Source organism: Trachemys scripta, chromosome 8, assembly GCF_013100865.1.
Source record: "Trachemys scripta elegans isolate TJP31775 chromosome 8, CAS_Tse_1.0, whole genome shotgun sequence".
NCBI lineage: Eukaryota > Metazoa > Chordata > Testudines > Emydidae > Trachemys > Trachemys scripta.
The window spans coordinates 92,546,282-92,566,186 of NC_048305.1; the positions used below are offsets into that span (position 1 = coordinate 92,546,282).

Below are 19,905 nucleotides of genomic sequence, written 5' to 3' on the forward strand. Positions count from 1 at the left end.
GGGCTGGCCCAAGGGTTAGGGCGGCCGGCTGGGGTTAGGGCAGCCGGTGTGGTCCGGGGTGGTGCATCTGGGGTGGCTCAGCTGACCTGGGGTGGGCCGGCCAGCGTGGAGGGACTCGGTGGGTGGAGTTTCATGCAGAAGGGGCGGGGCTGGTGGGCTGATACTTAGTGCATACCCAAGCACTGATACAGTCATTGACTTCAATGGCCATTGGATCAGACCTACAGACAGGCTATTAGAATCTGTCCTGAAAGAGGAGGGCAAGGTGGAAATTCACATAACTGTCTATTGGATTCATCAATTTAGGTTTCCAGAGCATCTAACTACATCACATATTTGAACTGGCCGACCTTTTACAAGATGTGTACACAGCACAACTTTTATATTTCGTTTTCACATAAGAAACCCAAGCATTGTAAGCAGTTCTCATAAATAATAATTTTTAAAATAGCATCTAACACATGTAAGTCACTACAGAGTAGAACAAACACCAGTGAGTAACAGAGGAAGTCCCCACTAATTAAAAATAATGGCCCAAATAAGAACAGCAGTTTTTTCAAGTTGGATATTTTGCTTTCAAACTTAGTTCTTTCATGACACTTTGACGACTAGACTAGAAATATCACTGATTTCCCATAGGAATGCAAGCTAATAATCCACTCACAGCCATATCTTTTTTTTACTGAGAGCTGCCCCTGCTGAAGCACATGATGTCTGCTTTGTGAATTAACGTTCAAAGCTAAAAAGAAACTCCTCACTTATTCATTGAAGCTGTTCTATATTCTACTCATCTACGTTACAGCACCCATAGAAGGGTTACTTTTAACAGCTTTGAAAAAGGTTAGGCTCACTCATTGACTTCCTACAGTTTTAACATTCCACACACTGGAGTCCTAGAGATTAAAAACAGCAAAATTGCAAGTGGATGTACTTTTTAGATTACAAAGATAGATAAAACCAAGCTAGGGGTACAGTAACTGCTTTATTTCAAGTACTGCTCACTGCCACGAAACCCTAGCTTCCTTGCTTTCCTGGGATAACCTGAAAACTCCCAGATTCTGAATCACTAAGTAGCCTGCAAAACATTTTCTAAAGCAACAAGGCCTTTGAGTTTAACATTCGAGGACTGAACCAGTTCAAGCACACACGGGTCAGCATACCCAACCTAGCCATGCTGAATTGGTTTAAGTTTGGCCAACATCCACAATAGTGCTATCCCTACACTGTTTCAGTTGCAAAGCCTTCTGGGTACGTATGCCACAATCCCCAGCTTGGCTTCCAGAAGCAATGTGATTGGGGAGATTTTGCAGGACAGATATAGGAAACCAGATTAACTGTTTTAGTATGTCTGCTACCACACAGTCATTAAAATTAATCAATTGGTTAATTAACCAATTAAGTTTGCAGAAAGGTACATCATCCTAAGTGATTATATTAGACCATTAGTAAACCAACTATACATCACCTGGGGCATTTCTCTGTGTGTGGACACAAAAAGCACTGTGCTAACTAGGGCAACCAAGTATGAAAATTTGGGCCGGTAGTTTTTACCAGGAAAAAAATCCAAACATTTGAAAGTCAGGAAATTCAGAATTAAGGCTCTGAAAGCAATCTTAACAAATATATACCAGCATCCACTGTCTCAACAGAAACACATTACTCCCAACAACGCCAAATATGTGCAAAGACCCACATCATTAACCTTTTTTCAAGAAACTACACAGTTACTTTTACTATTATTCCACTTTATAGCTAGTGGCTGGCAGTTGCTATGACAGAAGCTGTAAAATGGGGATACTGATGCTTACTCACCTTCGTAAAGCACTTTGAAATCTACAGATAAAGTGCTAAACTTTATTTATATTACATATTACTCAGTGTAGTTAACATACATACCATTTTTGTAGCATTTTACCCCTTTTATTTAAGATAAAAAGCCTAGTATTCATTTATAAACTACATTGTTATATCATCTGACCCAGTAAAGCTTGGATACGATACACAAATGAAATAATACCTTCTCATTTTTGTTTTCTCTTTCTGTGTCCTGATCTTTCTTGGTTTTATTTATCTTAGACTGTACCACGGAGACCACCTGCAAAACATAAGAAATAGACATGCGCATATGATAGACAGACAGACAGACATAGATGCACAGTCAAGCACTCATAAAATCAGAAAAGCCAGAATTAGGGTTGACTGTACAACCTGGGTTTGGGCTTTGTGCTTATGCATTATGATACAGACTTTAATTACATGACCACATACTATCTTTTCCACTGGACACCTGCCTCATTCAGTGCACAGTATGGAGCTGCCATGGGGAGAATAAGCATTGTGTAGAGTAGCAAAGTAGACTGTTGTCTGTAGAACATTTGCTTCAATTGTTGCAAAAGTTGGAAGGTGTGTAGTGAATGAGGCAAGAGACTACAGGAAGACAAAGAAAGGTCACACAGTTAACGTAGCTGAATGCTGCCTTGAAGAATTAGATTCTATTCCTCTCTTTGCTAAAGAGTGCCTACTAAGCAAGTTACTTGAAACCAAACTTTTCACAAGTCGTCACTAACTCTGAATTCCTCATTTTCTGGGTGCCTGATTTGCAGAAGTGCTGAGCATTCACAGCTGCAAGTGAACAACAGGAATTGTGCTTTGAATATATGAAGTGCTATCTAATGCTAAATATTCTGAAAAATCAGGTCCAAGGTCTCAAGGCACCCAAAATTAGTACCTTCATCTGTCTATCCCACCTCCTCATCTTACAGGGTTTTTTTGACGATCAATTAATGTTTGTGATGCACTCAGATCTAGCGTGAGGAGCATCACAGAAAAGCCAAAGAGTAAATTCAGAATGCTGTCTTAGGAGCAGGGTTTGAATAATGGCAGTATGTTAGGCAGGGGCCACACACTGAACAATGAGGAGAAAAAAAAAAAATGGAACAGCTTCTCATTAAGTGAACATCATCCATCCAGTGCACTAAATGAAGCAGGAATCTGTGGAAAAACTAGTATGTGATCATTTAAAGACTGTATCATGATGCATATGCACAAATTAAGATTGCACTTTCTAACTTTTGAGAACTTGAGTTTGCAATATTAATAGTCTTCCCTTAACATAATTTATTTGTGTGTGTGTGTGTGTGTGTGTGTGTGTGTGTGTGTATTTATATATATATATATATTTATTTATTTCTTAGTTGTTTTTTTTTTAATCAAATTTAAAAAACAAATTCCATCACGTGACATCATATTGACATCCACATGGATCATCAGCAGGTTTGAACCATCATATTCACCACACTGAACTCTGCCACTTCAGCTAATGAAGTAACTAACAACAGTAATAAGTTGTCAATCTGCATGTAGATCAGCTCTAGAGTGGGATGAGACACTCTGCCAGGGAGTTTCCACAGGTATTTGCTGATAGCAGAGGAATGGTGAGACTCATGACTCTTTCTAGAGGGGAGTGTGCTCAGTGTTTTCTGCCCACTACCCCCAAGTTTGCCTCTTTCTGCCCTGTCCAACCCGTCCTTGTTCCAATCCTGTCTTCTCCACCTGTGACTTCTTGTCCCAGTCCCTTTCTCCTCACCCTTGCCAGTTCCAGTCTCCACTCCTCAATCGTCTCATCCCAGCCTCAGTCTCCTTGCCCCGCCAGTTCCTAGTATCCCTCTACAGACTCCCTGTCCCAGTGTCCTCCCTCCCCTAATGTGCCCAGTCCTACCAATCTCCCTGCACAGTCAGTCCCAGTCCTCCATACGCACCTTGTTCCTCATTGACTGTCTCTCTCTCTTTTCCCATTCCCAGGCCTCCAGGCGCCTAGTCTCCACTAGCGCCCAGTCCCAACCTCTCTCTCTCTCGGCCCCACATCTAATCTCAGAACTTTACCCCCTAGCCTCCAGCTCCTTTTTCTTATCCTCATTCTCAGAATGGCTGAGCCATTTTGGCTAAAATTCACCACCACCATGAAAAAAAAAAAAAAAATCAGCCTGGCACAGATACCTGGCATGGAACAATTCAGCCTAAGGAGTTAAGTTTAGCAAAAGTTATAAGCAACCGAAAACAGGGTCTTCTAAGAACAAGTATTGGGCAACCTTAAAAATGTGGGAGGAGGCTATCGGCTCCCCCCTCACATCCCCCCCACCATTCTTAAGGCTGCCGAATACTTCCCCTTAGAAGACCCTGTTTTCGGTTGCTTATAAAACTTTGCCAAACTAACTATTTAGGCTGGAATTTGAATCTCTCTCTCTCGCTCTTTTCATTATATATTCTTCAGTATATTGTAAGGACCCTTAATGAAATATAAGGGGCTAGTCTTGAATTACTCCAAGTTGATTAATGTCCTTTACATGGAATGCCTCAAGCAAGAGAGTACCATGTTATACTATATATTGTAAAATATTTGTTGACTAATGTAATTTGGAACACTTGGTCCCTCAATAAGGTGCATAATGGTACAATATTCAAAACAACATGAGAATAGTATTTCACCATAGCAACAGTTAAAAATGAGACAGGAATGCTATAGAATACCTTACAGAATGATTGGTATGAAACATGGGTGTACCATCCCAAAGCAGGCAGTAGAAATTACTACTAAAAGCAGAGCAGCACAAATATCAGAAGTACTTGTGGCACCTTAGAGACTAACAAATTTGTTAGTCTCTAAGGTGCCACAAGTACTCCTGTTCTTTTTGCGGATACAGACTAACACGGCTGCTACTCTGAAACAAATATCAGAGTGTTTTGAACACCTGGCAGGGAAGGAACTCCCTTATGTATAAACCATACTATCTTAAATTCAAAACAAAACACCTCTGAGACCCCAGCTATTGGTAGTAGAGATACCAACGTAAGGTGCAGTTTACACCACTGAAACAAATGGATGTCTAAGCACCATGGTGTGTACCTATACCATATTTGTGGTATTCCCTATACTGAGAATGGGAAATATTGCTAATACCACAGTAAGTTTAACTACTACAGATGGTACATGTCCAGCTATTTGAAGTGGCAATGTGCTTCCATCTTCTTCAGTACTGGTGAGGCAGCGTTGTTAGGCCATGCAAAAGGAAATAAGGAGTTTTGAGTCCCATTCCCAGCTCTGCTGCTGACTTGCTATGTGACCTGTGATCATTTACTTCCTCTCCAACCTCCGTAATAAATTCTAAGTTTGGGTGCTTCACCTTTGACCAAGAACCTGATATTTGGGGGTGCTGAGTGTGACGGGTTGGATCACAGAAACCCCCTTGGGAGCTGCCAACCAATGTGCAAAGACTACCCCTGCTTCTGTTTTCCCTGCCAGCTCAGGACTCCAGCACCCTGTCTTGCTGGGCCAGACACTCCCGTCTGGCTCCAGACACAGACCCAGGGTCTGAATCACTTGTCCCAAAGCTGCAAGTTTACCTGAAAACAGCTCGCAGTAGTGCGCTTGTCTTTAGCACTCAGATGCCCAACTCCCAATGGGGTCTAAACCCAGATAAATCCGTTTTACCCTGCATAAAGTTTATGCAGGGCAAACGCATAAATTGTTCGCCCTCTATAACACTGATAGAGAGATATGCACAGCTGTTTGCTCCCCCAGGTATTAATACATACTCTGAGTGAATTACTAAATAAAAAGTGATTTTATTAAATACAGACAGTAGGATTTAAGTGGTTCAAAGTAGTAACAGACAGAACAAAGTAAGTCACCAAGCAAAATAAAATAAAATGCGCAAATCTATGCCTAATCAAACTAAATACAGATAATCTCACCCTCAGAGAGGCTTCAGTAAGTTTTTCTCAGACTGGACATCTTCCAGGCCTGGGCACAATCCTTTCCCCTGGTACAGCTCTTGTTGCAGCTCAGGTGGTAGCTAGGGGATTCTTCATGATAGCTTCTCACTCTCTCTTCTCTTCCCCCCTTTATATATCTTTTGCATAAGGCGGGAACTCTTTGTCTCCCTGGGTTTCCACCCCCCCTCACTGGAAAAGCACCAGGTTAAAGATGGATTCCAGTTCAGGTGACATGATCACATGTCACTGCAAGACTTCATTACTCACTTGCCAGCACACACATATACAGGAAGACTCACAGGTAAATACAGCCATCTGCAGACAATGGGAGTCATCAAGATTCCAAACCATCATTAATGGTCCACACTTTTCACAATTACAATAGGCCCTCAGAGTTACATTTTATATTTCTAGTTTTAGATACAAGAGTGGTACATTTATACAAATCAGATGATCATACTCAGTAGATTATAAGTTTTGTAATGATACCTTACAAGAGACCTTTTGCATGAAGCATATCCCAGTTACGTTACATTCACTTATTACCGTATTTCCTCTAAAACCAGCTCAGTTACATTATATTGACTTATTATCAAGTTTTTATAAAACCATATAGACTGCACAACGTCACACTGAGCTTCCACAATTCCCACTAGTCAATGGGAGCTGCCAGTGCTCAGCAATGCTGAAAGTCAGATTCTGGGTGTATAAGCCTCAGCACTCAAAAACAGAGGCACCCAAAGTTACTAAGGGTCCCCGATTATCTTTATGCCTTCTCAGAGGCCATTTTCAGTGGCCTAGAAGGGTAAGGACAAGAGTCTCAGGAAAAGACTCAATTTTCCTGACACGCTTCTCAGAAGGGGTCAAATATATAGACAGAAGTTATTGTATTATCACAGCTATGCCCATTGTATGGTGCCTATGCTTTCTGCCACCACTGCTTGGACATTCTCCTTTCTCACTTTAATTGCTGCAAGTCATCACAGAACAGAGATTCATTGGGGCTGTGGAGAAGGAGTGGACATTTTGGTGCCAGATTGTGTAAGGTGTGGTTAATGAGTTGTCAGAGAGACTCACTAGGTCAGGGGAGGGCAAACTACGGCCCGCAGGCCGAATCCGGCCGGTCAGTGCTTTCAATCTGGCCCGTGGGATTGCCAGCCCCGTGGCACAGCAGGGTTAAGGCAGGCTCCCTGCCTGCCCTGGCCCCTCCCCACTCCCAGAAGCAGGCAGCACCACGTCCCTGCAGCCCTTGGGGGAGGGGAGGGGCTGAGGGCTCCATGCGCTGCCCTCGGCTGCAGGCACCGCCCCCTGCAGCTCCCATTGGCTGCAGTTCCCCATTCCCAGCCAATGGGAGCTTTGGGGGTGGTACCCACAGGCGAGGGCAGCACACGGCGGAGCCACCTGCCCCACCCCACGCCCAGGAGCTACTGCCAGATATGCTGGCCACTTTTGGGCGCAGCGCAGGGCCAAGGCAGGCAGGGATCCCGCCTTAGCCCCGCTGCGCACCGCTGCCACCCCAGAGCTGCTCGAAATAAGCAGCGCCGGACTGAAGCCTGCACCCCAAACCCCTCCTGCATCCCTCACCCCAACCCCCTGCCCTGAGCCCCCTCCTGCACCCCAACCCCTTGCCCTGAGCCTCTTCCTGCACATCGCACTCCTTCCTGCACATCGCACTCCCTCCCACACCCTGCACTACCTCCCACACCCCAACCCCCTGCCTCAGCCCTACATTCCATGAACTTCTGGGATGGTAGACTATAATTGTTGCCTCTTCTCACTGCCCAGAAGATGGGGAGATCATTTTCTCTTTTGCCTGTATTTCCTAGTTTTTCCTCTATCTCGGATAATTATTGTTCATACTTGTAATTGTATTTTAAGCCTTTGGGGACACAGTTTGTATGGAGGATGCTATTCTACAATCAAGTTTCATTACATTATGTTTTTAAAAAAAGTTGGCTAATAGAGGAAATATTTTTAGAATACCAGGTAACACACAAGGGGGCTGATTCTAATTCAATTACCGTGGGGTAAACGCTGCTGAGTCAACACAGTCAGTTGAATTTATATTGGAGTAATTTAGACCAGAATCTGTCCCAAGAAGTAACCATATGGTCTCTGACTGGAAACTGTGTCAGAGTATGCAAGGGAAACTGTGTTATGACCAAATCTTGCTGAAAGGAGTTTGGCCATGTTTCAAATAAAAGGCATATTAAAAAGGAATTAAGTTTTGAAAAAAGAAAGGAAAGGAAAAAAGGGTAACTTACTCTTGGGGTACTAGACAAACTCTGAACAACAAAAACAACAGGATTTCCTGCATTCTTGATAGCTTCCACTGCTTCCTCATGCGTGGCATTTTGTAAGTCTACTCCAGACACCTAACAAATGGAGTGTATCTTCATTATTAGGCAATCTGTCTTTTTCATAAATTACAACAAGAGATTTACATGCATTTATTGACAGTGAAGCTTAGCACATCAGAGGAAGTCACCAAAAGGTTTCATAGGATAGAAAAATACTTAAGAAAACACTACATAATGTATATTTCTTCAACACTTTGAGGAACAAGCAGGGCAGAGGTATAGTATTCAGGGGCCAGGGCCGGCTCCAGGCACCAGCTTCTCAAGCAGGTGCTTGGGGCGGCCGCTCTGGAGAGGGGCGGCAGGTCCAGGTATTCGGCGGCAATTCGGCAGACGGTCCCTCACTCCGCCTGAGAGTGAAGAACTTCCCACCGAATTGCTGCTGCAGATCGCGATCGCGGCTTTTTTGTTTTGTTTTAGCTGCTTGGGGCGGCCAAAACCCTGGAGCCGGCCCTGTCAGGGGCTCACAATTAAAGGCACATGCTGTATTTTACCAAAGATTCTACTTTCAGATAAAATCAGAGAATGCTTGGTTTCACATGAATCCTCAATTTACCTAAGCATAAGCTAGTTATGTTTTGAAGCAACTTTCAAAGCACATCACTTCTGGAAGGCAGCAGACACAAAAAGGACAGTCAGTTTTCTGACAGCGGAACATCATATGTGGAAGTACTCATTCTGGGGGATCTCATGGGATACACAAACCCCAAAGCAGGCAAGAAGGGGTTAAAGGGCAGCATTGGGCTCAGGCACCACTGCAGAGGGGCTCAGGCACCACTGCAGAGGGACCCAGCCTGCAGAGAGGTGGACAGACCTCTCATCCTCAGCTCCCAGAAAGGAGCACAGCAGAGAGTCAAGTTACCTTTGTTTGCCTGCGATCTCAGAGCGATAGGACAGACGGCCAGGATCCTGACAGGAAAGAGAAGCTGATGCTGCTCTTTATTCCTGTTAATTTAATTGCATTTCCTTTATTGCTTTGGAGGACTGGAACTAAGAGTTTAACCCTGGGGCCGGGCCCACACTGCATTGAGAATACGAGTTCCCTGTGGAGATGGCAAGCCAATGTGGGAAGTAGCCCAGGGAACAAGCAACAGATCTGACCAGACAGACCTTAACTGCTTGTTACAAGGGTCCCTGGACTGGAACCCTGAGCAGAGGGAGGGACAGGGCTCCTCTATAGCCTCACTGGGAAGATTAGTGGGAAATCCTCAGACAGAGGGCCGGGAGGATTTTTGGGCCTGGATATGGACAGTCAATCTGTTGTGAGGTCCTGGGACTCTTGGGAGACAACGGTGTTTTACCCAGAAGGGGGTGACGCAAAAAATGACCTGGCCAGAGGGCCAAGGCAAAAGGGGACCATTAGCAGTCCTGGTTAGCAAGACTACAGAGAAAAAGCCCCACAATGCTCCACCTAGCTATAAGACAGCATATCAGACCTAGTGAATCACATTGTCACAGCAGTTTCAGGGGAGAGTGAAGAACCACAACATGGTATCCAAAAAATTGCAACATGGTGTCCAGTGATAATGGCACCTATGAAAATTACTCTCCCCTCTCAAAGAACGAAGCAACTGCTAACATGAGGGACTCCACAAGTAATATATAACTAGCTTGTACACTGAATACCTTCTAAAAATGCCACAAAACTTAGCATGAAGAATGAACCACTCAAATCATGCAACTATTCCAGAATAACTTACATTCTTCAATTGAATGGCTCATAAAAAATGGTGAGAAAAGCAGGATTTCTATTTGTTTTATTTCATAAAACACCACTTTTAAAATCAGTGCCTATTTAACTTCTCTGAAATAGTACAATAGGATGTTAACAGAAGCAATCGATAGTCAAGACCTTTCTAAAAGAGATAGAACAATGCACGCTGAGGAGTAAAATCACATTCACAATATATTCAATACTTAATTCCACTTTTTTTTTTTCTAGACAGCTCTCTGAAGCTATGCTCTCTTTTTAAAGCATGAAAAGGAAATTTATCTGCATTTACCTCAAGTATTTTATCCCCAGTTTTTAAGGCTTTTGTTCTTCCAGCTGGGCTGTCTTCCAAGACTTGTTTGATAAAGATACCTTTAAGTTCCTCTCCATTCTTTAGGCGCTTTATAATAGTTTGCCCACCAACAATACTGATTCCAAGAGACATGTGAGGCTCTCTGAAGATTTCAACACTGTAAAACGCAAGCAATACCATATAATTTTATAACTATTAACAGATTTAAATATATAATATTTAATATTCCAAAAATCTATAACATAGTTTTTCAGGTTTCATCAATTTACTAGCAATAATCTTTAAAAGAAACACCTGTTGCTAGTCCAGGTGAGCTCATCAGTGAACAAATATAACAACAAAACTCTGCCACCAAACCAACTTGCTTCCCCTCCTATGACCTTTCCCTTCAGAGAAAGTCTGTGTAAAAAATAGGTACCGAGATAAACACAGTTGAGTTCTATCACTCAAATCAAATTCCAGAGTGGTGGGCTCCTACTGAGAACAGCTTGAACCAACCTGGCGATACTAATTTGTTAATATTAAGTGTTTCAATACAGAAAACGTCAATTGATATTCAGGTTGCTGAACATACTAGTGAGAGGTCAAAAAGGATTCCTGAAAATATCTTAAAGTTGTTTGCCATGTATCAGAGGTCATATATAATAGGCTCCTACTTGTGCTGAAGTTTTAGGTTTGTTTATGCCTAACCCTGAATCACACCTTTTTACATGACCTTTGTACTGCAGGCAGCCAATGTGTTTAAGAAGGTATAAAAATGAAGCTAAAGTAACCAATTATTTCTGTAAGAGAAAACTCATCTGATCAAATGGCATATAAATTTATCTGGATGACAGTTACCTTTCTCAAGGTAAATATTAACGTATTCACAATTTCCACCGTATTTCAATGTCAGAAATAAAATAAACTGTTCTGATAATAAAACTGTTGTCATGCAACAACATTATGCAAATAGTTCAGAATTACACAATACTGTCAACTGTATTTTAAATTGCTTTATCTCTGTTTCCCCACCCCCTCTTCAAACTTGTCTCTCAAAACAAAGTGAAATAACTTTGACAAGGCCTCCTTAACTGACAGATGGCCTTTGTTTTGTGAAAGATATACAACATACACAGACTGGAAAGAGAGATATCAAAGGAATTATTTCACTTTGCTATCTAGTATGTAGATTAGAAATATTTTTTGGTTGTTTGAAATTCAAACACTATTGGACCAAATTTTGTGTTAATTCAGAGTTATGCCACTAAGATTAGCAGAGTAACCCATGTACCTGACAGCAGAATTCTGATGTGTAACATTTCAAACCAGTAGCGAAGAGGTGAACGAGAACTTTCAGCTCAACTGCAACACAAAGCTGGCAGCTTTCTAAAATTAGTCGTATACACAGAATATATAAACCTTCTCCACTGAACGTCTGTTCGCGTTTACAGTATTTAATAAAGCCCAGAGCATCTAACTACCTTAACACTATTCTAGAGCACTCTAAAATAAAAGGCCATGAAAACAGTCACACATGTGTAAGAAAAGTCTACAGTAAGAAGTGTAATTACTCCTGGAGCCCCCAAGACATCAAATGTTTCCTAAGCAAAAGGAAAGAATGTAATTATATCAACATACATTCGGGATGGTCCCCAATGACTGAAGTTTGGAGTTTCTTCTCCTTCTCCTTCTTCTCGTTCAGGTAATTCACTAATTGGGGGGGAAAAAAAAAAAAAAAAAAACATGTTCCATTCCACACATACTCACACAGGCGTTGCCGATTCTGCCATAGCACATAATACATTCTAGCATATTCATGTTTAAATCAAAAATGCTATACAGGAGACTAGATACCCATACTTTTAAATAAATTATAATTATTATTTATTATATATATATATATATATATATATTAAGGTTCAAACACAGTTAAGGTTGCAACATAAGCCAGATAAGATGGGGGGAAAGCACATTTAAAAACTTTTATGTATTAAACTTGTGCATCTTATTACTGGTTCTACAGGTCTCTCTAGGCAGTAAACATTTGCTAATATGCTATCAATAACATGAATTGTGCACTGCAAGCCACAAAAGGCAGTCTAGTCTACTGGCAAGTCATAAACTCTTCCTAAAGCCAAATGAGAGGTAATGTGAGCAGATCCTGAGCGTGCCATTCTGTCCCCGAGAGCGGGATGTTAATCATATTGCTATACCACATGTGATTCATCTATTCAAAGAATAGCCCAGGCTTCCCCAACAAGAGACTCCATTTGCATGTCTCCACTAGAAAGCAGCACTTGTAGGTGCTCCCACAGAACGAGAGCCCTCTCCACACATTCTCTGCAGGCACAGAGGGCCCAAACTACCACAGTTACACTACAAAAGGGGAGCAGAATGGTGAAAGGTGGGGCAAAGACTCCACATCGGCACATGCATTGCAGCAGATTTCATTGCGACACCTCAGAGGGAAGGTTAGAGGCAGGGCCGGCTCCAGGGTTTTGGCCGCCCCAAGCAGCCAAAAAAAAAAAAAGCTGTGATCGCGATCTGTTGCGGCAATTCGGCGGGAGGTCCTTCGCTCTGAGCAGGAGTGAGGGACCGTCCGCCGAATTGCCGCTGAATACCTGGACATGCCGCCCCTCTCCGGAGCGGCCGCCCCAAGCACCTGCTTGCCAGGCTGGTGCCTGGAGCCGGCCCTGGTTAGAGGCAGGTCAGGGAAAGGTTGAAGACATGATCAACAGGTCTGATGAGACAGATTCACTGGCCAAAACCTCTACCAAGGGGAAGTGCAGGGGCTGTAGCTAAGGTGATACAGTTCTGTTAGTGCTCTGCAGCCTGGGTGGTGAGGGTTCAGGCCATTTGGTTACTGCAGAGATCATCTGCAAAATTCAGTTTATTCTAGCTTGTGCAGGGGTCAAAGATTTGACTTCTATGGATTAAAGTTCCATTTAGTTCATCAAAACTTTCTGCTCTACTAATCAGCTAACTTAAAGCAAGAGGAAAATAGAAAAGAACTAAGTGTAAATCATGTACTTCCTTCATACCTGGACAACACTGCTGCAGGCTGAGCAGGAGTGACAGCTCTCCCAGTTTCCTGGTTCCTGGAAAGAACGTAATCCTCCATCTTTTGTTCATCCCTTTCAGCTGCTTCAAGGTCAACTAACCTACGTCTTTTTGAGTCGTTCTGAAGCCTCGTACCTGAATGGTAAAATAGCTAGATGTAAATGTCTCTATATCTATTGTCCTTTTGACTATTAACAGTGTCTAGAAACTACTATACTTGGAAGCATACTTCTCAACCAACCGAGGCCCAAATGTGAGATGTAATGTGTGACTTGAATCATAGAAATGTAGGGCTGGAAGGGACCTGGAGAGACCATCAAATCCAGCCTCCCAGCATTTAGGCAGGACCAAGTAAACCTGCAACATCCCTGACGGGTGTTTTTCTAACCTGTTCTTAAAAACCTCCAATGATGGGAATTCTATGACCTCCCTTGGAAGCCTCTTCCAGAGTTTAATTACCCTTTATAGTTCAAAAGTTTTTCCTAATATCTAACCTAATCTCCCTTGATGCAGATTAAGCCCATTACTTCTTCTCCTACCTTCAGTGGACATAAAGAACAACTGATCACTGTTCTCTTTATAATAGCCCTTACCATATTTGAAAGCTATCATCAGGTCCCACTCCAATCTTCTTTTCTCAAGGATAACATGCCTAGTTATTTTAACCTTTCCTCACCGGTCAGGTTTTGTAAACCTTTTACCCCTTTATTTATTTATTTATTTCAACTCTCCTCTTGACTCTCTCCAATTTATTCACATCTTTCCAAAAGCATGGCACCCAAAATTGGACACAGAATTCCAGCTGATGCCTCCCCAGTGACGAGTGAAGTAGGACAATTACCCTGTGCCTTATATATGACACTCCTGTTAATAATAATATCCTTTTTCCCAACTGCATCACATTGTTGGCTCATATTCAAATTGCGATCCACTAGAACCCTCAGATCCTGTTCAGCAATACTACTGCCTACCCAGTTATTCTCCATTTTGTAGATGTGCATTTGATTTTTCCTTCTTAAGTGAAGTACCTTGCACTTGCCTTTATTGAATATCATCTTGTTAATTTCAGAACAATTCTCTAATTTGTCCCCATAGTTTTGAATTCTAATCCTGTCCTCAAAAGTGCTTGCAACCACTCCTGATTTAGCATCATCGCAAACTTTATAAGAATAATCTCTCCTCCATTATCCAAGTCACTAATGAAAATACTGAATTAATACCAGGCCCAGGACTGTCCGCTCTCTGACCCCACTAAATATGCCCTCCCAGTTTGATAGCCAATCACTAATAACTACTCTAAGTATGGTCTTTCAATCCGTTGTGCGCCACCTACAGCAATTTCATCTGGGTGACGTTTCCCTAGTTTGTTTATGAGAATATCACGTGGAAATGTGCCAAAAGCCTTATTAAAATCAAGATATAGCATATCTACAGCTTCCCCCTTATTCACTAGGCCAGTAACCTTGTCAAAGAAGGAAATTAGGTTGGTTTCACATGATTTGTTCTTGACAAATTCACAATGGCTATTCCTTATATCCTATTATCCTCTAGATCAGTGGTTCCCAAACTTGTTCCACCGCTTGTGCGGGGAAAGCCCCTGGCAGGCCGGGCTGTTTACCTGCCGCGTCCGCAGGTTCAGCTGATCGCGGCTCCCAGTGGCCACGGTTCACTGCTCCAGGCCAATGGAAGCTGCTGGAAGTGGCGTGGGCTGAGGGACGTACTGGCCGCCACTTCCAGCAGCTCCCATTGGCCTGGAGCAGCAAATCACAGCCACTGGGAGCCGCGATTGGCCAAACCTGCAGACACGGCAGGTAAACAAACTGGCCCAGCCTGCCAGGGGCTTTCCTTGCACAAATGGCGGAACAAGTTTGGGAACCACGACTCTAGATGCATACAAATTAATGATTAAATAATTTGTTCCAGTATTTTTCCAGGTATCAAAGTTAGGCTGACTAGTCTATAACAACTCCCTGGGTCCTCTTTGTTCTATTTTTAAAGACCAATACTATCTTTGCCCTTCTTCAGACCTCTGGGACCTCACCCATCCTCCTGGAGTTTTCGAAGATAATTGCTAACGGTTGAAAGATTGCTTCAGATATTTCCTTAAGTACCTTGAATTTCATCAGGCCTGCTGACTTGAATACATTAACTTATCTAAATATTCTTCAACTAAGACTCAAAGAGGGACAAAGAACAAACATTCATGAAGAAAACTTAAAATGCTGGGGACTCACTCCTGTTGCATAAATAATATAATCTCAGTTCAGCAATTCTGCATTTCTGGTGTAAATAATTTTCAGAGACAACAGAAATGCTAGAGGACTGAAATGAGAGATGCTCCTTGTAATATGATACACTGAGAAGTGTGCTTAGAAACAGCAAATACAGGCCTCCATCCTACAAAGAGAACTGTGCAGACAGATGCCTGTGCCTGCCTGGAATCCGACTGAAATCAAGGGAGATGTCATTCATTTTTCATTCCATAGGCTCTGTGTAAGAGCAAGAGTCTGTCCACACAGTTCTCTCTGCTGGAAAGAGGGGGGTGGCATAACAAAAACAAAACAAAAAATCAATCTCCCTCACCCAGCCACTGAGTGTTTTCCCAGACTGACCAATAAATTACTTCCACTGAGAGTAGACAGAACAGTATTTTACCATCAATTTTAAGGAAAATCATGATTTTGGCCTTGCAGAGACATCATCACAAATCATGGAATAGTGGTGAAAATAATTAAATGTCACCAGCCCAGTCCCAAAGATTAAATTATTAAGAAAATGCTATTTAAATGTTTTTTTAGGGAGCACCTTGAGCTTTTCAGGGTGTTCACTACTACCCTTGTCCTGACATGGTAGCATAATGGAAACTGCCTGTAAAACATTAAGCCCTACCAGTGGTGTCCATCACATTGTTATAATTTACCCTTCTGTTCATTCATCATCTACAGAGAGCACCAACTGGTCCCTGATTAGGAAACTCCACCCATATAGGGAATCATAGGACTGAAAGAGACCTCTTGAGGGCATCTAGTCCAGATCCCAGTACTCATGGCAGGACTAAGTATTATCTAGACCAGGGGTCGGCAACCTACGGCACACGTGCCAAACACGGCACATGAGCCGATTTTGAGTGGCACGCTGCCTGCCCGGTGAGAGGAGGAGGAGGGGGGTGGAGGGGCCGGAAAGCGCCACGCTGGGGGAAGAAGGGGGAGGAGGGAAGCTTGGCTGCCGCAGGACCAAGCTTCTACCTCCTGCCTCTGCAGGGGAGAGCAGGGGGGCGGGTCCCGGCCCCCCGCCCCATTCAGCCCCCCTGCCCACCGCTCTCTCCTGCGGGGGTAGGAGGCAGAAGCTTGATCCTGCGGCAGCCAAGCCCCCCCGCTCCCCTGCTTCTTCCCACAACGTGGTGCATTCCAGCCCCTCCTCCTCCCCCCTCTCCCTGCCGGCAAGGGCCCTTGCGAGGGGGAGCGGAGCAGAGCAGAGCCGAGTGGTAGCGTGCACGCAGCTCCGCAGAGCAGGCAGAGAGAGGTAGGGACGGGCCTTGGGGAAGGGGGTGGAACAGGGCATATCCCTCCCAGCCCCCTGCCTTGAGCCACTCAGGGCAGGGGCACCCCCACGAGCCAAGCACCCCAGCCTTCTGCCCTGCACCCCCCCACCCCAACACCCAGCCCTCTGCCCTGCACCCCCACACCCTCCCCAGCCTTCTGCCCTACATCCTCACCCCCTCCAGCCCTCTGCCCTGACCTCCCCCCAACACCCAGCTTTTTTCTGAATGTCCAACTTAAACCGTCCTTGCTACAATTTAAGCTTCTTGTCCTATCCTCATTGGTTAAGGAGAACATTTTTTTCTCCTTCCTCCTTGTAATAACCTTTCATGTACTTGGAAACGGTTATCGTGTCCCCTCTTAGTCTTCTCTTCTCCAGACTAAACAAACCCAATTTTTTCAGTCTTTCCTCATAGGTCATGTTTTCTAGACCTTTAATCATTTTTGTTGCTTTACTCTGGACTCTCTCCAAATTTGTCCACATCTTTCCTGAAATGTGGCCTCCAGAACTGGCCACAATACTCCAGCTGAGTCTAATCACCACAGAGTAGAGCAGAAGAATTTCTTCTTGTGTCTTGCTTACAACACTCCTACGAATACATCCCAAATTGATGTTGATTTTTTTTTGAGACAGTGTACTGTTCATTCATATTTAGGTTGTGATCCATTATGACCCCAGTATTCCTTCCTAGACAATCATTTCCCATTTTGTGTGTGTGCAACTGACTGTTCCTTCTTAAGTGGAGTACTTTGCATTTGTCCTTATTGAAATTCATCCTATTTACTTCAGGCCATTTCTCCAGTTTGCCCAGATCATTTTGAATTTTAATCCTATCGTCCAAAGCATTCACGACCCCTGCCAGTTTGGTGTTGTTCGCAAACTTTAGAAGTGTACTCTCTATGCCAGGGGTTCTCAAACTTCATTGCACCACAACCCCCATCTGACAACAAATTTACTTTATGACCCGGGGTGGTGGTGAGGGGGGTGGAGGGGGGAGTGCTCTGCCCAGGCCCCACCGCCCCAGGGAAGGGGAGTGGGGCAGAGCCCAAGCCCCGTCGCCCCGGGTGGGGATGGAACTCAGGCTTCAGCTTGAGCCCCGGGTCCCAGCAAGTCTAATGGTGGCCCTGGCGACCCCATTGAAATGAGGTTGCGATCCACTTTGGGGTCCCAATCCACTGTTTGAGAACCACTGCTCTATGCCATTATCTAAATCATTGATGAAGATATTGAACCGAACCGGATGCCGAACTCATCTCTGTGGGACCCCACTCAATATGCCATTCTAGCTTGACTGTGAACCGATAACTACTCTCTGGGAACGGTTTTCGAACCAGTTATGCACCCACCTTATAGTCGCTCCATCTAGGTTGTGTTTGTTTATGAGGTCATGCGAGACAGTATCCAAAGCCTTACTAAAGTCAAGTTATACCACATCTACCACTTCCCCCCATCCACAGGGCTTGTTACCCTGTCAAAAAAAGTTATCAGGTTGGTTTGATACGATTTGTTCTTGACAAATCCATGGGACTGTTACTTATCACCTTATTATCTTCTAGGTGTTTGCAAACTGATTGCTTAAATTAATTGCTCCATTATCTTTCCAGGTACTGAAGTTAAGCTGACTGGACTGTAATTATCCAGGTTGTCCTTATTTCCCTTTTCCGGTCCTCTGGAATCCCTCCCATCTTCCATGACTTTTCAAAGATAATCGCTAACAGCTCAGATATCTCCTCAGTCAGCTCCTTTAGTACTCTAGAATGTATTTCATCAGGTCCTGGTGACTTGAAGACATCTAACTCATATAAGTAATTTTTAACTTGTTCTTTCCCTATTTTAGCCTCTGATCCTATCTCATTTTCACTGGCATTCGCTATATTAGACATCAATTCGCTACTAACCTTTTGGGGAGGGGGGGGGAAGAGGGGGCAGGTCATTTAGCACGTCTGCCATTTCCACATTTTCTGTTATGGTCTTCCCTCGCTCATTGAGTAATCAGCCTACCTTGTCCTTGGTCTACCTCTTGCTTCTAATGTATTTGTAGAATATTTCTTGTTACCCCTTATGTTTCTAGATAGTCTCATTTTGTGCCTTGGCCTTTCTAATTTTGTCCTGACATACTTGTGTTATTTGTTTATAATTCATCCTTTGTAATTAGACCTAGTTTCCACTTTTGTAGGACTCTTTTTTTTGAGTTTCAGATCACTGAAAGTCTCCTGGTTAAGCCAGGATGGTCTCTGGCCATACTTCCTATCTTTCCTATGCTCTTGTACCCTTAATAATGTCTCTTTGAAAAACTATCAACCCTCTTGAACTGTTTTTCCCCTTAGACTTGCTTTCCATGGTATGTTACCTACCAACTCCCTGAGTTGGCTAAAGCCTGCCGTCTTAAAATCCATTATCTTTATTGTGCTGTTTTCCCTCCTACCATTCCTTAGAAATATGAGCGCTAGCATTTCATGGTCACTTTCACCTAAGCTGCCTTCCACTTTCAAATTCTCAACCAGTTCCTCCCAAACTTGCTCCCCTGGTCAAGGTCAGATTTGCAGACCAGAGCATTTGAGGACACTCCAGAAGTCTGAGGATCAGCGGATGCCCATCTAGGACTACATTCAGAAGGTAAGAGAAACCAAAGGGAACATGTAGGCTAGGCAGGGTGGTGATCACATCATGAGCTGCAGCTTTCTGAGCTAGATACCTGCTGCAGAACTGGTGAACTTTGCATTGTTCGTGTTACATACAGGTCCACTGCTGGCATACCCCAATGACTGGAGATCAGGTGGACGATGTCCTCCTTCAGGGACCATTCTCCAGGGAACATCTTGGATCTACTACACCTGCCAGCTTTAAAGTTTGGGGCTTAAACTGAGAGCAAGGTCTACTCTGTCCATCCAAACACTGAGTGAGATTGCACAAATATGATAGACAGCACCCCATCATAAATTGTTAATGCCTCTTATTGATTCCAATATTGCCGAATATAGGTTAACAAAAATAAAAATAAAAACTGAATAAAGATTTACTTGCAGTAAAATTTGCTTCATTTTTGAGGTTCTACCATCATTTAAAAAAAAAAAAAAAAAAAAAAAAAAAAAAAGTAGTAGTGAAGGTCCTTCACAACCAACAATGGAAACTGATTTAGGGCCCAATCCTGCAAACACTTACGGAGTATA

At 43.4% G+C, this 19,905-nt stretch overlaps 1 protein-coding gene and 1 long non-coding RNA gene across 6 annotated transcripts in view; one reads left to right on the forward strand and one right to left on the reverse strand.

The window, feature by feature from the left end:
• PATJ (PATJ crumbs cell polarity complex component) overlaps positions 1–19,905 on the reverse strand; it is a 214,023-nt gene that overhangs the window by 115,548 nt on the left and 78,570 nt on the right. For all 5 annotated transcript variants that reach the window (XM_034778751.1, XM_034778749.1, XM_034778750.1 and 2 more), the window contains 5 exons: positions 13,177–13,330; positions 11,774–11,845; positions 10,133–10,310; positions 8,037–8,147; positions 2,018–2,095 (listed from right to left, as the gene is read on the reverse strand). In XM_034778751.1, coding sequence (XP_034634642.1) covers positions 2,018–2,095; positions 8,037–8,147; positions 10,133–10,310; positions 11,774–11,845; positions 13,177–13,330 — 593 coding nt within the window. The remainder of the gene's footprint in view (positions 1–2,017; positions 2,096–8,036; positions 8,148–10,132; positions 10,311–11,773; positions 11,846–13,176; positions 13,331–19,905) is intronic.
• On the forward strand, positions 16,638–19,711 carry LOC117881461. Its single transcript, XR_004646805.1, has 3 exons — positions 16,638–16,717; positions 19,269–19,351; positions 19,476–19,711. It is a non-coding gene; the product is annotated as an uncharacterized LOC117881461 (long non-coding RNA).